This window comes from Pelecanus crispus, chromosome 22 (assembly GCF_030463565.1).
Source record: "Pelecanus crispus isolate bPelCri1 chromosome 22, bPelCri1.pri, whole genome shotgun sequence".
In the NCBI taxonomy this organism is placed as follows: domain Eukaryota; kingdom Metazoa; phylum Chordata; class Aves; order Pelecaniformes; family Pelecanidae; genus Pelecanus; species Pelecanus crispus.
Genome location: NC_134664.1, coordinates 2,998,365 through 3,022,121, shown reverse-complemented (window position 1 = coordinate 3,022,121; position 23,757 = coordinate 2,998,365). Strand labels below are relative to the sequence as shown.

At 55.8% G+C, this 23,757-nt stretch overlaps 4 protein-coding genes across 10 annotated transcripts in view; 3 read left to right on the top strand and 1 right to left on the bottom strand.

Annotated features, from left to right (window-relative positions):
• Positions 1 to 912: 912 nt before the first annotated feature.
• On the top strand, positions 913 to 9,374 carry CCT3 (chaperonin containing TCP1 subunit 3). Of its 3 annotated transcripts, XM_075724241.1 has the most exons (14): positions 913 to 962; positions 2,328 to 2,389; positions 2,883 to 2,933; positions 3,031 to 3,093; positions 3,693 to 3,789; positions 4,168 to 4,285; positions 4,468 to 4,654; positions 5,129 to 5,278; positions 5,753 to 5,885; positions 6,360 to 6,441; positions 6,568 to 6,748; positions 7,032 to 7,277; positions 8,152 to 8,283; positions 9,050 to 9,373. In XM_075724241.1, the coding sequence occupies exons 1-14, from the start codon at positions 932 to 934 to the stop codon at positions 9,152 to 9,154; spliced, it is 1,638 nt and encodes a 545-aa protein (XP_075580356.1). In that variant the 5' UTR covers positions 913 to 931; the 3' UTR covers positions 9,155 to 9,373. The 3 variants fall into 3 exon arrangements, with proteins under 3 accessions (XP_075580356.1, XP_075580357.1, XP_075580358.1); XM_075724242.1 differs by lacking the exon at positions 2,883 to 2,933 and having other exon boundaries at positions 9,050 to 9,374; XM_075724243.1 differs by lacking the exons at positions 2,883 to 2,933; positions 3,031 to 3,093 and having other exon boundaries at positions 9,050 to 9,374.
• A 505-nt stretch (positions 9,375 to 9,879) lies between these two features.
• On the top strand, positions 9,880 to 13,906 carry GLMP (glycosylated lysosomal membrane protein). Its single transcript, XM_075724464.1, has 6 exons — positions 9,880 to 9,948; positions 10,640 to 10,897; positions 11,595 to 11,777; positions 11,939 to 12,157; positions 12,331 to 12,608; positions 12,943 to 13,906. The coding sequence occupies exons 1-6, from the start codon at positions 9,880 to 9,882 to the stop codon at positions 13,109 to 13,111; spliced, it is 1,176 nt and encodes a 391-aa protein (XP_075580579.1). The 3' UTR covers positions 13,112 to 13,906.
• A 148-nt stretch (positions 13,907 to 14,054) lies between these two features.
• SMG5 (SMG5 nonsense mediated mRNA decay factor) overlaps positions 14,055 to 23,757 on the top strand; it is a 34,529-nt gene continuing 24,826 nt past the window's right edge. For 4 of the 5 annotated variants that reach the window (XM_075724330.1, XM_075724331.1, XM_075724329.1 and 1 more), the window contains exon 1: positions 20,171 to 20,247. In XM_075724330.1, the coding sequence (XP_075580445.1) occupies positions 20,171 to 20,247 (77 nt within the window). Of the gene's footprint in view, positions 14,070 to 20,170; positions 20,248 to 23,757 lie in introns of those variants that run through there. The other variant, XM_075724333.1, reaches the window with a different exon arrangement.
• On the bottom strand, positions 15,575 to 17,431 carry TMEM79 (transmembrane protein 79). The gene is made up of 3 exons (XM_075724559.1): positions 16,699 to 17,431; positions 16,244 to 16,457; positions 15,575 to 15,779 (listed from the first exon to the last, which is right to left on the bottom strand). The coding sequence occupies exons 1-3, from the start codon at positions 17,429 to 17,431 to the stop codon at positions 15,575 to 15,577; spliced, it is 1,152 nt and encodes a 383-aa protein (XP_075580674.1).

The window sequence follows — 23,757 nt, the reverse complement described above, 5'->3', positions numbered from 1 at the left end:
GCCACTCTTTCCATGAAGAAATGTCTCCCAATATCCAATCTAAACCTCCCCTGGCGCAGCTTGAGCCCATTCCCTCTCATCCTAGCCCTTGTTATCGAGCAGAACAATTTGGGGGGGGGGGGGGGGGGGGGGAAATCAGACAACCTGGGAACTTTTCCAGGCACACAGGCTGTGAAAAGGCAAAGGGAACTGGTTTTGTGCCCTCTTCCCCTGGAATTAACACCGAACAAGTGGCACGGTCTGGCAAAGTGCACCGTGACAGAACTGGCTGCCGCGGGGGACGCCTCGCAGGCCGCGGAGCGCCGCTCTGAGGGGACACCGGAGCCTCCGGGGCACCGGGAGGGTCCCGGCTCCCACCAGGCAGCTCCGCGCCCGCGGCCTCAGCACCCGCCACTCCCGCCATGCCTGGCGGCACCCCGCCGCTCCCATGGTGCACCGCGCCGCGGGATGGGCGAGACCACAGGCGGGGCGGGGGGGTGGATGTTGAGCCGTTCCCTTCCACACACGGTGCTCGGAGAGCCGGAGCCGTCGCGTCCCGGCTCCGGTGCCTTCCAGACGAAACGCGGTGGAGAGTGTCCCCTACGCGACCGCCCAACGCTTCCTCCTCCGGCCGCTTTGCGTACGCGCGGTGAGCCCCGTCCCCCCCCCCGCATCATCCGCCCGCCCGGCGCCGGCAGCCCGCACATGCGCAGTACGGCGCAGCCCCGCCCAGCGCGCCGCAGCCCCATGCGCTGAGCCCTCGCTTCTCAACCGAACATGCTGTGAGCGCCGGGGAGGAGGAGCGCCGCCTTCTTATTGGACGCCGGGCGTGCTGAGCGGGTTGGGATTGGTCCTTGCGGGAGGGAGGTGGGGTAGGGTGTCGCGGCAGGGTGAAGCGCTCGCTGTCTCCAGAAGGTTCCGCGCCGGCTGCCGCGCTCGAGCCGCCGCCGCGATGATGGGCCCGCGCCCTGTCCTCGTCCTCAGTGAGTGTCGCCGGCAGGGCCGGAGGGGTCCCGGGGGTCGCGGAGGGCGAGGGGAGGGGTCCCCCCTTTTCTTCTCACCTTCCCCGCCGCCATGTTGGTTCCCGGGCCCTCCCTTGCAGACCCCCAGCCGGGCCGGGGCTCCCCCCCCCCCTTCCCTCTCCTGCTCCGGGGGGTTCCGCCGGACCCCGGCTCCAGCCTCGCTGCCTCTTCCCGGTCCCCGCGGGCTCTCCACAGCCGCTGCCCAGCCCCGATGGGGCTCCCCCCGTCCCCCCGCTTTGCTCCCTGCGCGGGAGGTGTCGGGGCATCACAGAATCGTTGAGATTGGAAAAGCCCTTTAAGATCATCCAGTCCAACCATTAACCTGACGTTACCAAGTCCACCACTAAACCAGTTGGGGGTAGAATAATAATTTCGTGTTTCCTGGCTTGGTGACTGGATTATTTTTAATAAAAGTAAAAACTAGGAATCAGAGCCCCTGCTCCTTGTTAAACCTTTCCTGGCAGATCTCGATTTCTCTCAGCTATTTTCTCCTCGTGGGATTCTCTCGCTGCCCTCCGACATGACACTTTCCTTGGGGGTTTCTTTCTGCTTGGGTTTCTCAGTCTCATCTCTCCATCTGCTCTGCTCACCATTAACCCAAGAGGCAGGCTGTTGCAGCCTAGCGCCCCTTTGCTATAGGCCTGCTTACCTTGTTCTTGGGGCTGCTTTTACCGTCGCTTGCTTTTATTCTGTCTTAGAAATCTATACGCAAAACCATGCACTCCTGAAGTAAATCTCTGCTCATCCAGTCTAGGTTTGTGATAAAAGAAAGGCAGCACCGAGCCTAGAGATTCTTTAGGGCAGAGCTTTTATGACAGCGAGTCCCCAAATATGGTTGTGAGCCCTAATGTGCCAAAGGCTGAGCAACACTGATGTATAAAGCATAATTTTAAACCAGTGTTCTACTTGCCGTGTGTGAGCATCTGTAATTTTTTTTGACTGAAAACTGCTCCGCAGCAGTTCCTAGGCTTTGTGGGATCTTGCAGATTGTAGTGTGTCGCTGCTGTTTGATTTTTTTGGGGGACTGGGTTGTATTTCAGGGTTGCAAAGTTTTGTCTCTGTTGAATTAGGATGCTAATCAGGAATTCTGTTACAATAAGGATTGTTGTTTTTCACTGACGCTCTTCTATGAATATGCTTTCTTATAGTGGCTGTGGTATTTATACTGTAAACTCTTAATTTAGAACTGGTCGTATATCAAGTGTGTGCGACTGAGAGGGTATCTTTGATGAGCTGTCAGTACCACCATTTCAGTCTTGGACTTCTTTGTAAGATCAGATTAAAGTTATATTTGTGCTTTAATATTTTTTTTTCTATGTGCTTTAGGTCAGAATGTGAAACGTGAGTCTGGAAGAAAAGTCCAGACTGGAAACATCACTGCTGCTAAGGTACCGTGTTCTCATATCAGGCTATTTTGATTTTTTCTTCTTTTTCTTTTTTTAGTGTGTGTGTGTGTGGTGCACACGTGTATATATATGTGTATTTATGTATTTAAGAGGGAAAACTGGATCTGAAGCGTGTTTTCTCTAGTCTCTGTGAATCCAGAGTACAAGCAGCATAGAAAATGAATTTTTGGTGTTAATAGGTGCAATGTAACTGAACATGGAGGGGTTTAACCCACCAAACCCTCTTTCTCTGCAAAATCCGACAGTGTATAAGTTTTGACATCCGATTTAGATAGTAATTTAGTGCGGTGCCAGTGCTCTTCTAAGCCCTGTGTTCTCATTCTCACACAGTTCTTAACTTCTGCTACATCTGAGCAACTGCAGAGTCATTGGGTCACTTACATGTTGCAGTGGCTGCTTGTTTCATACAGGCTATGGTTTTTTTAGACTTTTTTTGTGCCCTCCTGTGTTGCCTCATTTCTTTTGTTCCTCCTAGACCATTGCTGACATTATCCGAACATGTTTAGGACCAAGAGCTATGATGAAGGTATGAACTTTTGTGGGAATACCCTGTGCTCCATACTGACTAGAAACACTACAGATATTATAGATCAGTGCAAATATGGTTTCTCTTTCGGTTGCAGATGCTTTTGGACCCCATGGGTGGGATTGTGATGACCAATGATGGCAATGCTATTCTTAGAGAAGTAAGTTTCTCCAAAAGGATTGTCTCGCTTAACACATGAGTTGGAATCTTCCAGGATACAGTTACGTAGCTGCCCGTGGAACTATGTTATTTCATCTTCTGTCTTGAGAGTGGGCAAATACTAAACAGCAGTACCAAGAAGGGTGCTTACTGGGGAGGAATGAAATCTTTCTGGCAAATGCTTTTTCTCCTCAGAAAACTAGGCTTGATCCCAGGGTGGTAAGTTTTCACGGAGGTTTTACAAGACCGGTGTAAATTCTGTGGTAATTGTAGCTATAATCACTTGCATCAAAACCTTATGAGTAGATGCTTGCTTTTACAATGCCAGATAATTAGACTGAGAAATCATTATCGTCTTTCTGGTGCAAGTGCTTTTGAAATAACAGCACAAAAATCGTAATGCCTGAAAAACTGTGGGAGACACAATATTGTGAAATACAAGGGCTTCTTTTTGGTCTCAAAAAGGAAAAAGAATCTCTGCCGTAGTTGGACAGAGTGCCTTTGCTTGTTTAAAAGGTGTGGTATTTGTTCCATTGAGCGATGCAAGAAGCTTCACCTTTAGCATTCTGGAACAAAACCATACCCCTTGCTCCTGTACAGATTCAAGTCCAGCATCCAGCTGCAAAATCAATGATAGAGATCAGCCGTACTCAAGATGAAGAAGTTGGAGATGGAACGACATCTGTAATTATCCTTGGTAAGGAGGGTGACTAAGACATACTTTTTATAAAGGGTTAAGGCTGAAATTTGCCCATCAGACCCCAGTAAGTATGCCTTAATGAGACAGATATTCATTATTTACCAACCATAAAATTGATCCTTTTTTTTTTTTTTACCATGGAAGAGAATGCTAGGTTCACTAGACCCTTAGGTGATCAGCTCCATGCTTTGGAAAGTCGTGTTCTTTCCCTGAGATAAGCACAGTTAAGTATAAAGAAAGGTATAGGTGACATTAGAACTCTCTACATGGATAGCAGATATTTTGCATGGTATGCTGTTCTCCTGCCTCGACTGTTGATTGCTCTATTAACTTCCCTGTGGAATTTTGATGGGTTTTGGTTTGGTTTTTTTTTAGCTGGAGAGATGCTCTCTGTTGCCGAACACTTCCTTGAACAGCAGATGCATCCAACTGTGATCATTGGGGCTTATCGTAAGGCTCTGGATGACATGATCGGTATTCTAAAGAAAATTGGGTGAGTATGGGCTGGTGGGAGTTAGAGAGAAGGGATATGGGGTTTCTGTACTGCTTAAAGATGATTCTTCAGGGAGTCGTGTTAGTAAAATAGAACTTAATATAATTGGAGAGGGACTCAGTGTGATTACAAATAGATTGCAGCCTGGAGTAATACTCAGTTTACTTTTTCCTTTGTGTCAGCACTCCAGTGGACGTGAACAACAAAGAGATGATGCTTAAAATAATAAAGAGTGCTATAAATACCAAGGCAATAAACCGCTGGTCCGACTTGGCCTGTAGCATTGCTCTTGATGCTGTTAAGACTGTGGAGTTTGAAGAAAATGGCAGAAAGGAAATTGATATTAAAAAATATGCAAAAGTAGAAAAGGTGAGTGTGTCCTGAACCATTTCTTACCTGTGTGCCCCTTTCTCATTGTGAACCAGTTGTTCCTAGGATGCAGTGGGAAGAATTTTGTGCTACTGATCCACAGTCTGCAAATAAAACCCTTTAGTCAGTGCTATCAGCCATGCTGGTTCACAGTGAAAACAGGGGCAGTTATTTCAACTCTCTCAGAATATTTGCCAAAAAGGTCATTTAAGTTGTTTCCGTTTCCATCTTCCAAACACACGTTGCCAGGCAATAGGGTGTGAGCAGTTTCTCAAGTTCTGCTGTGGCTTTTCACTTAATTTAAGTCAGCGTGCTCTTAAAACTAACTCAGATTGTGACCTGGGTGCATCGTGGTTACTTGGGAGAGTTTTCCTTTTTCAGTACATGGGATGGATAGTTTCAGGAGCACAGGTATACAGTTTTTTGTAGAGTAGACTGTCTTGCCTCATTTTCCCCCTTTCTTGTGTCTGTCAGATTCCAGGTGGTTTTAGCGAAGACTCATGTGTTTTGCGTGGGATCATGGTGAATAAAGATGTCACTCATCCCAGGATGCGTCGCCTTATTAAGAATCCGCGCATTGTCCTTCTGGATTGTTCGCTAGAGTACAAGAAAGGAGAGAGCCAGGTAAAGCAAGTCCTATTAGAGATGTCCTAAATCAAATGTTGTGGACTAGTAAAGAGGAACAAATCCAGACAGCTGGTTAAAAGCCTGAGTGGCAAAAGGCGCTCTTCATGTTCTGCCTTTCAGAGACCTTTTGCGTATACCGGCTAATTCTGCTGCGGGGTCAGTACCCTGGAGAAAAAGGTAGAAAAATAGAACTCAGGCTACGGTGCGTTTACTCACTGAAGCAGCTACAGTGAGTTGTGTATCTTAAGTGATGGTCAAGAGTCAAAGAAATATTTCTGTGCTTTAATTAACGCTCATGTTAAACTGACAGTGTCACAGTTGATTTGATTGGTGTTTTTCATTGTGTAGTTCTCATTCACTCTTCCCCAGGCAATATTGGAGGAGTTAAGGATTCAAGCCAGGGGATCTGTGTCTAACTCGGTGCAGGGTTGGGAGGAATACAGTGAGATATTTACACCTCTTTCTGTGCAGACTGATATCGAAATAACACGGGAGGAAGACTTTGCCCGCATCCTGCAGATGGAGGAAGAGTACATTCAGCAGATTTGCGAGGATCTGATGAGAGTCAAGCCGGATCTGGTCATCACAGAAAAAGGAATTTCTGGTAATAACATATGTGATCCTTCTTTGTGTTGAATTCATCTTAATAAGGTTCATGCTGTGTTAAATGCACCTTTCAGTAGCTTTAAAAAAAAAAAAAAAAAAAAACCAAACAAAAAACCCCACCAAAACCAACACAAAACCTGATTTTGAACATGACCCTGGTTTTGTTTGGTTTTTCAGCTTTCTAGCAAATTGTTCCACATCACAGGCATTGAAGTTGGTTCTTGAGGTTGCCTTGTGAACACGGACACTTACAATAATATTTTGCTTTCCCAGCATTTGGAAACGATATCAAAATACAAGCGAGGATGAGTCTAGCAAACCATGGAAAGCTGCACTGTAATTTTGCCTTGCAGCTTGGTTTAAGAAGCTACGTTTAGGTTTTTCTTTCCATAACCCTTTTTACTTTAAGGACATGTAAAGCTTGTCACGATACCACTGATTCATCAATAAAATTGCACAAACCTGATTTCAGACTTGGCCCAACACTACCTGATGAAAGCCAACATCACCGCCATCCGCCGAGTGAGGAAGACGGACAACAACAGGATCGCCAGGTAAATGCAGTCTCCTCGCTGGAGCCTGTTCTTGCGCTCTGTGGCATGGCGTTTTCATTCTTTTCTCGCCCTTTCTCCCCAGTTCTTACTCGTGAGCGTCTGACTTGAGTGCTGTTTGTGTGCTAGGGCCTGCGGAGCTCGCATCGTGAGTCGCACAGATGAGCTGCGGGAGGAGGATGTGGGAACTGGAGCCAGGCTCTTTGAAGTTAAAAAAATAGGAGACGAGTATTTTGCCTTCATCACCGATTGCAAAGACCCCAAAGCTTGCACTATCATTCTGCGTGGAGCCAGCAAGGAAATCCTAGCAGTAAGTTATTATGTGTTCTGCTTCCCCTCCTGTCCTGGCCACCTTCTTGGTGTCAGTAAATCATCGCTTCCTTTTGAGCAGCTGTTGTGTGTGGATGAAGCAAGCACAAGTTTCCTCTGGGTTCTGGAGCACCAAAAGAATTCCCCTCTCGTGGGCTGTGGTGTACAGTGAAAGCAAAACTCGTATCCTGCAGAGGAACCAGCCCCGCTGGGCTGTACTTTGGCTGCTGGGGTGCTACAGTTCCCTGCAACCGATTAAATCTGTGCTTTTATGCCTGTTGCAGGAGGTAGAACGCAACCTTCAGGATGCCATGCAGGTGTGTCGCAACGTCCTCATCGACCCGCAGCTGGTGCCAGGCGGGGGAGCTACCGAAATGGCCGTTTCCCACGCGCTGACAGAGAAGTCCAAAGGCATGACGGGCGTGGAGCAGTGGCCCTACCGTGCAGTAGCCCAGGCTCTGGAAGTCATTCCCCGAACGTTGATCCAGAACTGTGGCGCTAGTACCATCCGTGTGCTGACCTCGCTCAGGGTAAGGATCCGTGCTTTGGATTGTCCGAAGCGATCCGGCCCCTTCGTGCGGTGTCCTGCCCCACAGATCATAGAATCATGGAATGCTTTGGGAAGGGACCTCTAGATCTCACCCAGCCCCACCCCTGCAGTGACAGGGACAGCTTTAACCCAGAGCAGGGTGCTCAGAGCCCTGTCCAACCTGGCCTGGGATGTTTCCAGGGATGGGGCCTCCACCGCCTCTCTGGGCAACCCCTTCCAGTGCTTCACCACCCTCATTGTAAAAAATTTCTTCCTTATATCCAGTCTAAATCTATTCTTCTTTAGTTTAAAACCATTACTCCTTTAGATCAGTCACTACTCCATTAGATCAGTCCTCCTTCCGTGGTGGTGCCCTCGGGGCAGCTTGTCCGGCCTCTGAGGGCGCAGCTTTTCAGCGGTTGCATTAGGCTTTTACGTTAAAGGAGACCTGTGTGGAAGGAACCGATCCATTGAAGGTGATCGAAAGACCGTTGTTGGTTTTTTGGCGTTAGCTGGGCTGCAGACATTTTTACTGAAGTTTTGTGCCAAATTCGAAAGCATGAAGATGGAATTCAAGAGCTTTGTTGAGGTACCAGAGGTTAAAAACAAAACAACAAAACCCTGAGGGCGAACAAAACTAAAATCTTCCTTTGCGATTCGATGGGATGGCACGAGAGAGAATATCTCCAGGTCTAACGTTTGATATAATTGTGTGTTTCAAGTGGTGCTCAGTAACGTGCTCTTGCATAAACTCCAAAATTGAGAAAATTCTAATGACCTTTCACCATTTCCCTGACTCCATGCTCGGTTTGAGTTTCTGGAAGGTGAATTTGCTGTCTTCCTCCGTCGGTGCTGACCTGTCGTTTTGCTTACAGGCAAAACACACTCAAGAAGGCAGCCAGACGTGGGGAGTGAACGGAGAGACCGGAGCCTTAGTTGATATGAAGGACCTGGGGATCTGGGAGCCTTTAGCTGTCAAACTGCAGACCTACAAAACAGCGGTAGAGGTAAGGAGAGAGGGGGATTAAAACTTAAAAGCCTCTGTGGTGTATCTCCTGGGAGAAGGGAAGGGTACTGCTTGTGCACTTGGTTGTTTGGGTAGGCAAAACGCAGCGTGGTGCGTGCCAGCGTTCCAGCTCGCTGACACAGGTGGGGTGGCGATAAGGGACGCAGCACCCGTGGGAGCCCGTACTCGATTTTTTGATCGTACTCGGTTTTTGATCCCGTGGCTAAAATTTGTCGTGTTCCATCCCACCTTTTTCTGCGCACTGTGCAGACTAGTTAGTCTTGAAGGGATGGGGTGCTCTGCGTGACAGCCAGAGCCGTGACTGAGAAATTCAGTGCCAGCGATGTGCCGGAACCCGGTTAGTGGCCCTGGGAGCTTCTGCCTGTCAGCTCATCTGAGCGGCCTTGCGTAAGCTGCCCTCCCCCTGTTAGAAGGTCCCATTTCGAGCATTCGCTCGCTGGTGTTGGATCAAAGGCAGTCGCTTGAAGGGCTGCCGTGTCCCTTCCTTGTCAGTCAGCCAGAAATTGGTGTCCCCTCTCCCACGGGGCGTCCCTGCCAGGTGCCAGAGCCGCTGCCCGCTCCCACCTGCCCGTGGTGGGCACTGTATCCTTTCCACCGTGCCGCGTTGCTGCGTGCTGTGCCGAGAGAATCGTTTAATCCAAGGCAGATGGTTCTTTGATGTGCAAACTGGGTAGGGTGGATTTTGGGTTTTTTTTATTCTTTGTGATGAGCTCCTGACTAGACCTGGGTACGGGGTTTCTCCCCAGACTGCAGTTCTCCTCCTCCGCATCGATGACATTGTTTCGGGCCACAAAAAGAAGGGCGATGATCAAAGCCAGCAGCCCGCTGTGCCGGAGGCAGCCCAGGAATAAGAGGGGTCGAAACGCTGCTGGGAAGAACCAGGCACCTGGGACCCGACTGTGGGAAGAGCGCGATGAGGCGACGCCGTCCCGAGGCTGAGCTGGGGAAAAGTTTGTCTCAAGTCCGTGGGGAGGGATGAGGGGGGAAAAACCCACCACGGTGGGCTCCGGATGGAGATAGCGATGCTTAATTTAAGTCTCTGGACTGTAACTTCTCCTTACTCTTTGCCTCAAAAATAAAACACGTCGTTTCAGTCTCTCTGTGCGTTTTTAGGCAGGAGGGGGATGTAAAAGCTTCCCTGAGGAGCTGGGTGCTGCCGGGGAGCTCTGGGCAGGTTTATAGAATCGTTTAGGTTGGAAAAGCCCTTTAAGATCATCCAGTCCAACCATTAACCTACACTACCCAGTCCACACTAAACCAATTAAGGGTAGACTAGACTAAACCATGTCCCCAAGTGCCACCTCTGCCCATTTTTTGAACACTTCCAGGGCTGGGGACTCCCCCACCTCTCTGGGCAGCCTGTTCCAATGCCTGACCACCCTTTCCGTAAAGAAATTTTAACTAATATCCAATCTAAACCTTCCCCCTGTGGAGGGGTGGGGAGACCCCCGCGGCCCCTGACACCATCTTCTCTCCACCCTCACAATCTTTTTGAAGGGCAGCGGTTCCTTTAAGAGTCTCCGGCGCGGCCCCTTTAAGGGCGTGAGGAGGGGCGCGGTCTCGGAACGGGCCCAAGATGGCGGCGGGCGCGATCGTGCTGCTGCTGCTGCCGCTGGCGGCGGCGGCGGCGGGGGGCGGGCGGCAGGTGAGCGGCGGCACCGGGGCCACCGGGGCCGGGAGCGATCGCCGCGGGCTCCGGCCCCTGCTGCGGGGCTCGTCGCGCTCCCTCCGCCCCCAGACCCCTGCGTGGGATCGGCCGGGCCCCCCCGCGCCCCCCGGGGGGAAGCCTCCGAGGCCTGGTCCTGCTGGGACCCCGCCCGCCCCCGGCACTGCGGCCCAAACCTGCGGGGTCCGGGGGGCAGAGGGGCTTCCTCGGGTCTCCCTGCCCTGCGCCGGGCGAATCCCACCGGGCTCGGGCGGGAGCTGGAGGGAGCCCCGGGGGTCACCCGTGCCCGGGGACCCTGCGTGTGTGGGGTCCCTGCGCTCCCACCCCTGTGCTGCCACCCATCCCGGTGTCCCCTGCCTCCGTCCCTCGTCTCCCCACCGTGTCCTGATCCCGGTGGCAGCACCGTGGCTGTGGCTCGCTGCCAGAAAGCTGTTCCCGCACAGGTTTTGGTTTTTTTCCGGATGCGAAATGCTGACCGAGCTTGTTTAGCGACGCTCGGGCAGTGGCAGGCGTTCATCGCCCGCAGAGCTCATGGGGAAGCGGAGGCAGCTCACGTGCCCTTGTCTACCCAGACCGGGGCTGCTCGCCTCCGGCACGCTGTGCGTTTGGAATTATCCTGCGCTGGATCGCACCGAATCCTCCCCCGCCGAGACCTCTCCTTCCTCTGCAGGTATCGATGCAGTACAACCCCGGCTGGAACAACTCCTCCGTCAACCTGCTTCACGTGCGGGCGGTGGGGCCCAGCGACACCCTGCACTACGTCTGGAGCAGTATCGGGGCCCCCGCCGCGCTGCTGGTGGCTACGGAGAGCAGGAGCAGCGCCCTGCGCGTCAACTGGACCCAGCTGCTCTCGCCCGCTCCTGCGGGTGCCATCTGGATCGACCCTCCCGGCAGCGTCATCTACTCCGCCGCCGTCATCTTCACCAAGGTACCGCTGAGGAAGTTGACCCTGCTGGCCTCAAGCTGCGCCAGGGGAGGTTTAGATTGGATATTGGGAGACATTTCTTCATGGAAAGAGTGGTCAAGCACTGGACCAGGCTGCCCAGAGAGGTGGGGGAGTCCCCATCCCTGGAGGGGTTCAAAGCACGGGCAGAGGTGGCACTTGGGGCCATGGTTTAGTGGGCATGGGGATGTTGGGTTGATGGTTGGACTGATGATCTTAGAGCTCCTTTCCAATCTTAATAATTCCTAGTTTTTACTTTGATTATAAATAATCCAGCCACCAAGGCAGGAAACATGAAATTATTCCTCTGCCCTTAATTGGTTTAGTGTGGACTTGGCAGTGTGAGGTTAATGGTTGGGCTGGATGATCTTAAAGGGCTTTTCTAACCAAAATGATTCTATGATGCTATGCTCCAGGGGAGCTGCCCCATGGTGGAGGGGGCGTGAGGGGGTTGCTCGGGGCAGAGCAGGTCGGTCAGCAGCTTTCCCAGCAGCAGCGAAATGGCCCCTTCTGTGTGTCCCACCATGGTTGTCTCTGGCTTGAGCTGTGATGGTGCCTTGAGATGTTTGGCTGAGGCAGCTCCTTTTTGGTCTCCTTCCTCTCCCTGGTGGCAGTGGCAGCCAGGGGACCGTAGCAGAAAGCGGTGGTGTCCGCAGCACCCTCTCCCCTTCCTCCTCCCTAGGTGTTTGAGTACAACGAGGCCCAAACGCCGGAAGAGCTCTTCTACCCCACGTACGACCTGTCTGACTTCTCCTGGGACAACATCAATCGCACCCTGAACCACACGGCCCTGACGGCTGAGTTCACGGGCATCCCGGCCACTGATCCCGGTGGCAGCTTCTCCAACGGCAGCCTGGCATTTCGGGTAAGTCCCCAGGGGTAGAGAGCAGGGTATATACTGCGCTGGGACGCTATAGGGAGAACGCAATGAATATCGTGTCCAAAGCACCTTCTAGAGAGGGAACGGTTCCTCCTTGGTGTCCCAACCAGTGATCGTGCTGTCCCTCTGACCCGTGTCCCCTGCAGGTGACAGCCTACGAGGCTGGTGGCCGCGACGAGCCCCTGCCCAGCCTCCTGCACACGGCAAACAGCTCTAAAGTGGAGTTCGTCCTGGCTGGGGTGGCTCCGCGGGGCAACGGCTCCCGATTTGCGCTGGAGGTGGCCACGGTGGAGGAGACAGGGGTGGCACAGAAGCTGCGCTCAGCACGCTCCATTGACGACGAGTACACTCCCACCATCTTCGAGGTGAGCGTGGGGTGAGTGCTGGGCTTGGGGATGTCCCCTGCTTGTAGGAATGGGTGTGAGGGGGATCTGGGACAACCTGGGCAACCCGTGGCTCCCCGCTACGGCTCACCCTGGCACAAAGACCATCTCCTCTCCTCTCCTCGCTTCACCACCCATTGCTCTCCTTCCACCAGACGCTCTCCCTGGTAGCCGAGTCCCAAAACGACAGCTCTGCGCTCAGCTTCCTGCAGTGGAAGGCGACAGCCTATGGTTCCCAGACCCCCAGGCGTGAGGACGGCATCCAGTGCCGGTCTCATGGCCTGCAAGCGGCCAACTGGACCCTGCCCATGTCCAGCATTGTCCACGCCTACTTTGGGGAGGGTGTAGGCAGCGCCTACACCGTCAGTGCCATCAATATCTCTTTTGGAGGAGAGGATGGGAAGGTTTACCAGGAGAAACGCTACCTTAGCTGGTGAGTGGGATCCGCTGTGTGTGAAATGATGCTCTCCCAGCCGCTAATAACTTGCAGTTTGGGGAACGGCTAGGTTAGAGGGTTTCTCAGTTTAATAACGGTCTCCTTTCAAAAGCCTGTGTGTTCCTATGATCCTGGAGCAAGGAGTTTTGCAGTTTATTGATGCATTGCCTCGCCCCTTCCCCAGTCTGGGAGACCCCTCTCCTGCCCCATGTGGGATCCTGCCAAGAAATCTTGATCTGACCCTATCGGGGTGGAAAGCCCCAGATATTCCACCCGTGGGATGCAGCCGATCCCCATCTCCGTGGCTGATTTGTCTCATCCCCTCCTGCAGGTCGGCGCTGCTGGGCTTTGGGCAGCCCCCCAAGGACACCTTCTCGCCCCTCGTCATCTCCATCATGGCCGTGGCGCTGGGCACCCCCATGGTGATGCTCTTGGTGGGCAGCTGCGTGGTCCTCTTTGCCCAGAGGAAACGCTACTCGGAGTACGAGCCCATCAACTGAGGGGGACAGTCCCTGGAGAGACCCCCAGGATCCTTCTTGTCGCCAGAAAACGACTGCGGCTGCTGCAGGGGCTGCGATGCCTGCAGTCTCCTCTTTGTCCTCCCTTCCGTCCCTGCAGTCCAGGCTCAGAGGGGACGAGGGCAACGTTTGCAGGAGTTGCCCACATCGCATATCCCTCTGTCCCACTCCCTCCTACTGCCCAGATCCCGCATCCGACCACGCTTCTTCCTCTGTTTTTTTCCTGATCCATCTAGGCAAGGGAAGTGACTGGGGGCAGTCGGTCAGGGTTGCCTTGAGCCGCGGAAAGATTCTCCTTCTCCCAAGGGATAAAACCACTGTTGCCATGTCTGCAGCCAAGCAACAGCTGGGACTGGCTGTGCCCTGTCCTGTGCCACTTCAAGAGCATTCCAGGGTTGTTTGGGTGGCTCCAACCCAGGAGCAAGGCTGGAGGACAGGGCCGGGGACCGGTACCGCTCCTGCCAGCGTGCAGGGTGCCTCGCTGCTTCTCGCTGGGCTGGGGGCATCCCGGAACAGCCCCCCTCAACCCAGCTTGGGGCTCGCAGACTCCTCAATCCCCAACAGGCACCTTCTGCTGGTCCAAGAGGGGAAATCAGTGCTGCTTTGCAGCAGCTGCTTGAGCTCAGGGAAAGGGCTGGTCCAGCCGTGCTCTCGGTTTTAACTTGCGGCCGTTGGCTCTGCAGGGCTGGCTCGGAGGTGCTACCCAGGTACTTGAAGCCATGGCGCAAGCGTGGTCCGCAGCCGCTCGGTGCTCGCAGAGGCACCGCATCGCTTGGGGGCACGCTGCGTTTTCATGGTCTGCACCACTGACTTTGACCAAATAAAGTGGGATTTCTAAGAGCAGTTTCTTGCGGAAAGGCCGCGCTACGAGCGAGCACGAGGAGAGCAGCTCTTGGGCCTCACAGGAATTAAAGGGTGCTGGAACTCTGCAGGAGTCAAGGTACAAAAACATGAAAACACGCCTCTGGGAGGAGGGAGGCTCCCTGCCCCGGGGTTGACGCCTTCCCCGCAGCAGCGTCTGGCGCTCTGGGGCAGTTTTGGCTATGAGCTGTGGGGTCAGCGTGAGCCCGGGCTGCGGGCCGTGTCCGTGCTGAGAAGTGCATTTGAAAGAGTCAGACTGTTCCTGTTCTCCGACGCGGCTGGGCTGCGGTGGGTGAACTGCTGCCGTGACACAGCAGCCGGGGATGGGAGGCGGGACAAGCCGAACCCTTGGCAGACCTAGGGATGGAGGGGCTTTCCCTTTATTCGCTGGATTTTTAACTGATTGGGGTTGTGCCTGAGATTCAGAGAACTGAGACAACCGGTTAGATTGGATCTTAGGAAGAATTTCTTCATGGAAAGAGTGGTCAAGCACTGGAACAGGCTGCCCAGAGAGGTGGGGGAGTCCCCATCCCTGGAGGGGTTCAAAACACGGGCAGAGGTGGCACTTGGGGCCATGGTTTAGTGGGCATGGAGGTATTGGGTTGATGGTTGGACTGATGATCATAGAGGTCCTTTCCAATCTTAATAATTCCTAGTTTTTACTTTCATTATAAATAATCCAGCCACCAAGGCAGGAAACACGAAATTGCTACTCTGCCCTTAATTGGTTTAGTGGTGGACTTGGCAGTGTTGGGTTAATGGTTGGACTGGGTGGTCTTAAAGGGCTTTTCCAACCTCAACGATTCGATGATTCTATGACTGGCGTGGGGCTGGACTCCCAAGGGTCCCTTTGTGTCTGCAAAGGGCTCCAAGGTGGGGCGCAGGCTGGGTGCCCGTCCTGGGGGGATCGGCCGTCCCCAGCCCTCGGCAGCGGCAAGCCTGTTGCCGTCTCTGTTGCCATCTCACCCATCCCGGCTTCTCCCTGCATCCCTCCTCAGGGCAGGGCTCCCACCCTCCTACCCGGCCAACTGGTTTGTGACCCAGGTGCTGAACCTCTGCCAGGAGGAAGAGGAGGGATGAGCTGGGCAGGAGCGGCCGCACCGCCGTGCAGGGCCCCCGGCTGCAGGGCTGGGAGGTGGACAGTTTGGGGAAACATCACTTTGGGGCTGGATGACGGCATTCCGCGGGTGACGCTCCGAGTCCTGGCAGCAGCGATTCCTAGGGGAATTTAACGCACCCTCCCCAAACCAGCCAGAGAGTCACTTGGTGAAGGCCTTTATTGGGCAGAGCCAGCTCCAGCAGGAGGTTGGGCAAATCCCACCCCAACCCATCCTCATGGAACAGGGCTCACTGGGTCTTGCTCCGGGCCCTGTTTGTCCTCCTGCAGGAAACTCCCAATGCAGAGAGGGTTTTACAGCTTAGCTCTATCAACCCTGGGTGCAAAACTTTGCCGGGCAGGGAGCGGGGCCCCAGCCCGATCTGCCTACACCCCTGCACCTTCGGGGCTCACGAGGCAGGGCAGCGAGGAGGGCTCAACCCCTCTGCACTGCAGGGGCCAGGCACCCCATCTCCCCGGGGCCTCCCTCACCCCCAGTACCGGAGTTTGGCTCCACTGTCTTTGGAGCGGTCCTCGGGTTTTGGCGATGCCACAGCAAAGAGGTTTTCAGGCTCCAGGACGAACATGTTGTAAAGGTTCCAGAGTAGCATGGCAAGGAGGGGCAGGAAGGTCATGCTGAAGCCGAAGGCGCGGAAGGAGCGCCCGATGGCGTACATCAGCCAATAAATCAACCTGGAGAGGGCAGAAAGGTGCGGACTCAGCGAGGGCGATGCCTTGGGGCTGGCACCCAGCTTCGCTCAGGGTTTCTGACCCCAGCAAGGGTTTGCCAGGCACGGCTGCTGCAGGAAGTTAGGGTGGTGAAGCACCGGAACGGGTTGCCCAGAGAGGCGGTGGAGGCCCCATCCCTGGAAACATCCCAGGCCAGGTTGGACGGGGCTCTGAGCACCCTGATCTGGTTAAAGCTGTCCCTGTCACTGCAGGGGTTGGGCTGGATGGGCTCTAAAGGTCTCTTCCAACCCAAAGCATTCCATGGTTCTATGAAGTGGGATGAGGGATGGAGCAACCCTTCCCCTGTGCTGCCTCTCCTGCCTGTCGTTGGCTGGGTGAGACACTGCCGGAGCAGGAGTTTGCACCGAGGCGTGGCGTTTGCCAGCACTGATGTTTGCACCCCGGGCACTGGTAAAAGAGCCACTTACTGGGAGATGGCGAAAAGCCCCGTGAGCAGGGGGATGAGCTTGAAGACCTCCTGTGGGAGGTAGGTGGCCAGCACAGCCATGTTGAAGAAGTAGAGGATGAAGAGATGGATGGACTGGGAGACGTAGGTGCGGTGGATCTCCACTTCCCGCTGCAGCTCCCCGAAGGGCTCCAGCGCGGAGGAGCAGAGGCGGGAGATGCCGCTGACGATCATCCCTGGGGGGAGCAGAGAGAGGGGCTGAGAAGGCGCCCAGCGAAACTGCATTGGGGCCCAAGGGCTGGGGGAGGACCAGAGAGAGATGTAATGGGGTGGGAAGAGGGCAGGAAAAAGTCTGCTCCTCCTGCTCGGAGCGATGGAGCTGCAAAGAGCTCGGCCCCGCTCCCCACAGCCCCGCTCCCCCGGGGCTAACGCAGCCCAGGGATGAAGGCGAAGGGCTACGTCAACCCCGTGGCTCACCCAGAACGATGGGGAACGTGGCAAAGGCGGCGCAGCGGAGCGTGTAGACCAGGCGGGCGCTGACCGTGGGCAGCAGCGGGGCGTCAAAAGGCAGGAAGACGTAGGCCCCGTAGACAAGGCAGGGGCAGAGGAACAGGGCCCCCACCAGCGAGGCCACAGCCTTGAGGTTGCCGGTGCCGCAATCCCTGACGCACGGGCACCGCGGCTCCTCGATTGGTGGCTTGGCCACTCGCCCCTCAAAGGCCAGTGTGTCCCTGTAGTACGAGGGGCCGACGGGAAGGAAGAGATGCTTCTGGCGGAGGCCGCTGGGTCCATCGCTGTGGGGGCTGTAGCCCCCCTTGCCCTCCTCCCGGGGCCGTGGGGCGGGTTGCTGCTTCTGCTTGCTGGGCGTCCGCTCGATGCACTGCGGGTCGATGGGCACAAAGACGTGGGCCGCCATCACGGGCAGCCCGGGGTCTTCCTCATCTTCGGCCTCAGCTGGGGGGCAGGTGAGAGCAACCTCCTCGGGGTCTTCACGGCCTCCTTCGGGACTGGAGCGTCTCTTCGTCTCCACGGGATCCGGCTGGTCCCGGGCACTGTGCTGGCACCGGTCCCATGGCAGGGTGGCATCGGGGTCCCCGGGGTGTTCATCCGGGGCTGGTGGCACCTTGTCCGGGGGGGTGGCCAGGGCCACCTTCCCCAGCTCCAGCAAAGCCACCTCCTCGGGGGGCAGGATGGGATCGGCGGCAGCCATGAGAGCAGCTGGCTCAGTACCGCTGGGGATGCAGCTGGGGACTGGCAAGAAACTCTCCTGCGTTTTGGGGTGTCGAGAGGGGACTAGGTTCACCTCCCGCTTCACCCTGCGCCAGGAGAAAGGGAACAGACAAAAAAAAAAACAGCAGAAATGAGAGGTTTGGGGTCATCCACCCAGCCCTGGTTACAACATGGAGTCCCCGTCGCCTGCCTGCCCTTCGGCTATCAGGAGAAAGCAGAGCCCAGCGTCCCCACACACCCCCCACGGCAGCGGGATCGGGGCACGCGGTACCACACATGCGGGCACCATCGCCCAGAGCTGGGCGCCTGGTGAGCCCCGAGCGTGCGGGTCTGGCCGCGAAACGGGGACAGCCTGGGAATTGCTTCCCCACCCGGCCAAATACCCTGGGGTTTCTGGCTGGGCGCAAGCCTTGCGACTTGGGGGAGCCGGACACTGCCTGGCCGACGCAACCGGCTCCACCCGCGACTCTGTGCCAATATCAGCCAAGCCCGGATACCTGGGGAGAGCCGGCCAGGCCGCATCTAGGAACCGCAGCTAAAGCCAAGATAAGCCAGATTTGCTGCCTTTGGCGGCTGAGTCTGCTCTGGGGCGGGCACAGGAGGCTGCTGGGTGCTATGGGGGAGCAGGAGATCCAGGCAGAAATCTCCCACTTTTCCCTTCTTAGCAGGGGATCCCTGTCTCTTAGCCCATCCCAGGTGTTGCTGGCATTTCCTGCAATGAAAATGTCCCTCTCTCTCACCCTTCTGGGCGCATTCATCCCTGCACCCCCCAAACGAGTCCTGGCCTGGCTACAGGCGTGGGGAAACTGAGGCACGGAGCAGCACAGGGCTTCACCTGAGTTCTGCACAAGGGGGTACGGCTCAAGCAGCTCCCTGTGCCTTGCACACCTCTCCCTCCCCTCTCCCAGCCCCACTCGCTCATCGCCCCACGGGATGCGGGAGGAAGCCAGCGCCCGGCTCCCCTCGCTACGAGACTTACTTGGAGAGAGGTGGGGGGCCATGGGGCTGCGCAGCGGCGGCAGCCGCGCCGGCAGCCTGCGAAACGCTTCCACGGTCTTTCCGCCGTCCAGACTTCAAACCTGTTTAACCAGCTAAGGTGGGTCTGGGCCAAAAGGGGCAGGCGCAGCAGCCTCGCCCCACGCGGAGCTGAATGCTCGGGGTGACCTCTCAGCCCTGCGATGGCTCCCGAGTCCGTCCCGTGCCCGGGGCCGTGTCCTCAGCGGACCCCGCCATGGCGTGGGACAGCCGGCGCAGAGGGGCAAGCGGAGGGTGGGTGGCACGTCCCCCTGCCAGCGGGTTTCTGCGCTGGGAGGGCTGGCAGCAGGGCCAGGGCCCGGTGGAGAAGGGGAATTGCTCTCTGCTGCTGCCTGACAGGAGGGGGCAGGGAGGGGGTGTTGGGCTCTGCTCCCAAGGAACCAGCGATAGGACTAGAGGAAATGGGCTCAAGCTGCGTCAGGGGAGGTTTAGGTTGGATATCGGGAGAAATTTCTTCACGGAAAGAGTGGTCAGGCATTGGACCAGGCTGCCCAGAGAGGTGGGGGAGTCCCCAGCCCTGGAGGGGTTCAAAACACGGGCAGAGGTGGCACTGGGGGCCATGGTTTAGTGGGCATGGGGGTGTTGGGTTGATGGTTGGGCTGACGATCTTAGAGCTCCTTTCCAACCTTAATGATTCCTGGTTTTTACTTTCATTCAAAAATAATCCAGCCACCAAGGCAGGAAACACAAAATTGCTACTCTCCCCTTAATTGGTTTAGTGGTGGCCTTGGTAGTGTGAGGTTAATGGTTGGACTGGATGATCTTAATAGAATCATCGAATCGTTTAGGTTGGAAAAGACCTTTAAGATTTTTTTTTTTTTCTTTTCCAACCTCAGTGATTCGATGATTCTATGAGAAGCTGCAGCGCTTGTCTGCCACGGCGGAGCCAGGAGCGGCCTGGATCGCTGCCCGGGCTGTTGCGCCGACAGCCATGGCCGTGCCGAGGAGCTGAAGCACCAAAGGGATGGGGGGCCCTGGGGAGCCCCCGCCGCAGCCAGCAGCACCGGGCCCTCGTGCTGCATGGCGGCAGGAAGGCATTCCCAGGCCTGGGAAGGGATTCCTCTCGCCATTCCGGCCGGCTGGGCCCCTCATGGCCCCCACAGCCATGGAGGGTGGCCCTGAGGCGCCAAGGTAGAGGGACGCCTGTCCCATGGCTCCAGGCCCATGGCGTGGGGCAGCCACAGGGAGGGCCCACCAGGCCCTGTGGCAGCGTGGGGCAGCCATTGGGAGGGCCCACGGTGTGGGGCAGGCACAGGGAGGGCCCAACAGGCCCACGGCGGGAACCGGCGTTCGGTGCCTCCCCGGGGCGGGCGACCGATACAGCTCATTGACTGACGCCGACACGGCCGCCATATTTGCCAGCACTAAGTGCTGGCGCGGCGGCCCGCGTGCGTGCGTGCGGGACGGCGGAACTCTCGCGAGATGACGCCGCGCCGCCGCCATGTTGCCAGCAATAGGTGCTGGCGCGGCGAGAGGGCAAAGTCTCGCGAGGTGAGGCCGGCCCCGCCGCCGCCATGTTTGCCCGCCGCTCAGGGGCAAGTCTCGCGAGAGCGGCGCGGGGCAGGGGGCAGCGGCGCAGCCATGGCGGCCGAGCGGGGCCGGGGGCGGCGGCGGCGGCGGGGAGCGGCGGGGCGGTGCTGAGGGGGCCGGGGGGCCGGGCCGGGCCTTGCCCTCGCCGGGCGCCATGAGCCAGGGCGGCGGGGCCAGCGGCGAGAGCGGCGAGCCGGAGGCCAAGGTGCTGCACACCAAGCGGCTGTACCGGTGAGGAGAGGGGGCGGCGCGGGAGGCGGGGGCGAGGATGAGGGGTCAGGGGGAGATGAGGGGACCGGGGGAAGGGGGTGAGGGGACCCGGGGGGAACGAGGGGGAGCGGAGGGATGGGGCGGCGTCCGGAGGTGGTCGGGGAGGGCCAGCGCCAAGGGGGCGATCTGGGGGAGGAGGGGGGGGACCCGGGGAAGGGGATGGGGAAGGGGTCGGGGGAGCTTAGGGAGAGCAGGAGGGAAGAAAGGAGATGGGGAGGATGCGGAGGAGCTTGGGGGTGGCAAGGGGGGCTTGGGGAGGGGGGGGCGTCCAGAGGAGAGTGGGGAGGGCCAAGGGGATTGGGGGGGTTTAGGGAAGGCTGAAGGGAAGGAGATGGGGGAAGTGGTCAGGGAAGATTTCGGGGGGCTGGGGATGGAGATGGTGGAATCGAGGGAAGACTGGGGATTAACAGGGGGGAGGGATCCGGGGGAGATTGGAGGTGGAACCTGGAGAGGGGAAGAATCCTGGGGGGAAGGGGATCGGAGGGATATTCAGGGAAGATGGGGTACGGAGATGGTGGGATTTGGGGAAGGTTGGGGGAAACAGGGGAAGGGGGTGGTGGAATTTAGGGAAGATTGAGGTGAAGAAAACGGGGGGATCCAGGGGAAGTGGGCAGTGCTAAGGGAAGGGAGAAGGGGGAAATGTAGAGAAGACTTGGGGGGAAGGGGGTTGTGTGGGATCCAGAGGAGATGAGCAATGCAGGGGGCGGGAGGCGGCACTGGTGAAAAGGGGGAACGGGGGATCTGGGGGGAGTGAGTCAAAACCAAGGGGTGGTGGGGGAAGGAGCTGGGGGGACCCAGGCAAGGTGGGAGAACAGTGGAGAGATGGGGGGTGGGAGGGTAGGGAGGGGATCGGGGGGAAGGGGGCGTGGGGCACCCCGGGAGATGGGTCGGGGCGTGGGGGCTGGAGGAAGGAGTTACGCGGGATTCGGGGAGATGGGGTGGGAGATGATGGGGGCTGAGGGGGAAGGAGGTGTGGGGATGCAGTAGGATACGGGCAAGATGTGAGGGGCAGCCAGGGAGAAGGGGGCTGGAGAGGGGGTCCCCGGTGTTGGCAGTAGACAGGGATGACGTGGGAAGCGCTGGAGAAGAGGGAGCCATGAGCAGGATCTTGAGCCAGGGCACTTCCCTGCTGCATGGAGGGCGAGACTGCTCTAGCTGCAGATCTTCCCAATAAAACGCTCCCTGGGACTTCACTCTCACTTACATCTCTGCACTGGGCATTGGAAATAGTGTCAGAAGACAAGATTCAGGGAATAACGATGGCCTCGGTCAGCTAAACCCAGCAGGGATGAGGTGCCACGCTGTCAGCGCTGAGGTGCCTGGCCTCTGCCCTGCTGATGACTTGTTTTGTGAGCGCGGCCCAGAAATTGTCACCTTCTGTCTCAGTTTCTCCGTCAGTAAAGCAGATTCATAGCGGAGTTTCAGCAGCGACAGCGTGGTTTTGAAGATGAGCAAAATGATGAAGGCAAGAGATGGATTTTATCTCGGGGTCCATTTTCTTTTTGTCTTGCTGACTTGCTCGGTGACATTGGGCATGTCCTTTCATCTTGTGGAACCTCGCTGCCCTCCTCTAAAACAGGGCAAGGCTTGCCTCCCGCTGAGAAATCTGGCAAGATCCTTGCCCAAAAGTCCAAAGCAGTAATAGCAGGTTTGAGTGGTAGTTACTAGAATTTGTTTCCATGATGCGCTCCCTGCACTTTGAAGTTATATTAGGCGCATTTCTTTTTCTTATTGCAAGGTCAGTGGTAAAACACAATGGCTTGCGTTACTGGAGGTGCGGGCTGCCTTGTCATGCTGGAAGCACCTATGGGGCTGTGGAGCTCTGTATCCGCTGTCGCGCTGAGATACCCCGTTTAGGGTATCTTGATCTTAGGCTTGGCTTCCCACATCTGCTGGTAGTTGAGCTTGGTGCGGCGTAACACCTTGCCTGCCGCCGCCTGAGGTGTGGCGGCCGCGATTGGAGAGGATGTATGTGCTCCCGCTTGCAAAATAGAATGCGTTTTGTTTAAACCTCCCTCATCGTGGTTTAAGATGTGGTTTACTTTGTGGTCACGGTGGACCGGGAATGTGTGTGCTCCTCGCTCACCTGACGAGCAGTACCTCACGCTGCCACTGGAGCTCACAAGCGAACGTCCCTTGACCAGACGTGGGATTGGTCATCAAGGCAAGAAAGCGGTTGTTTTCTGTTTAAATTTTTATGGCAGAGTAAGGTGTGTGGTTGCTTTAGAGCATTTTTACAGCAGAAAAAGAAAACCACACTCCTGTAGAGATGGCTCTTCTTTTAGCTGGAAGTAAGTACTGTGATTTTAGTGCAGGATTTATAATATCTGCAGTGGCTGCAAATTTGCTTGCTGCGTAGCTGCTAGCTCTCTTAGCAAGCTTTCTACCTTAACAGTCTCTTGTCAATTCTTCTCTATTTCAGCCTGAAGTTCAGTTAGGTGAAGCGGTAACTTCCTGTCCTCTTAAGCAGCACGTTGTACTTTGTGCGATGGCTGACTGTCTCTGGAAACTTTTGGCCATCGGATTAAACGGTGCCTTTGAACCTCAGATGTTTGAGTGTCACAGTCCCGCCTATAAACTGTGCTCGCATGGGATCAGCTTTGTGTCTGCTTGTGAGAGCAGTGGGCGCTGAGCTCAGGTCTCCGCAGCCCTTGGCAAGTACGTTGGCCATTGGACTGTCCTTTTGGAGATGAGGTTGCCCATCGCCGTTCGTGGGATGGTCTTTGATCTTTTTCCATTTAAGTCTTCCTGGACCGATAATCCCCAAGTTTCACCTCAGAATGTGGCAACTGGATTATCCTGGGTGCTGTTTTACAACGTATGTTTTAGCGTAGGGTGACCAGATTTATTTTACAGATTTCTTTTCCGGATTCTGAGTAACCATTAGCTCATTGGCTTTACGTTACTATTCTTGTCTGCCAGCCTTGTTCTGGGCAGTATTATTTGTGTACTGACACATGCCAGAATACAAATGAATCGCTGCAGTTCCTTTCCCTGAGAAATGACTTACTCCTCAGAGACTGTGGCTCTTAGTGATGTATTAAATAAAGAAATACAGAGAGGATAAATAATTCTCCCTGCCGTCTTGCCCCGTCCCAGAATGTTAATGGCACAGAAGGAAGGCGATAGACCGGTGTCTGCGGGGCTGAAGGGGACTTCGCGTTGGACCATTTCCACCCTGCTTGGCATGATGTGCTGTACTTGGTTCTTTTAATAGACTGGCATCTGATTTGCCTCCTCTGTGGTTCTGATGTGCTGTCTGAAAGCAACGTTTAAACCCGGCAGGTATAAAAATGGGTACTGGGACAAAATTTGGCCTCTTAACTGCTACGTAAAATTCAGCCCACGGTCTCAAGCCACCCGAGGCACAAATGCTAAATTGCATTTTAATCAGTGCATGGTCTATAGCGCCTGTGTCGATGTTTCCTAACATTTTTGAAGCGAGGCTGGCTCCTGTACCTTTTTGTCCTC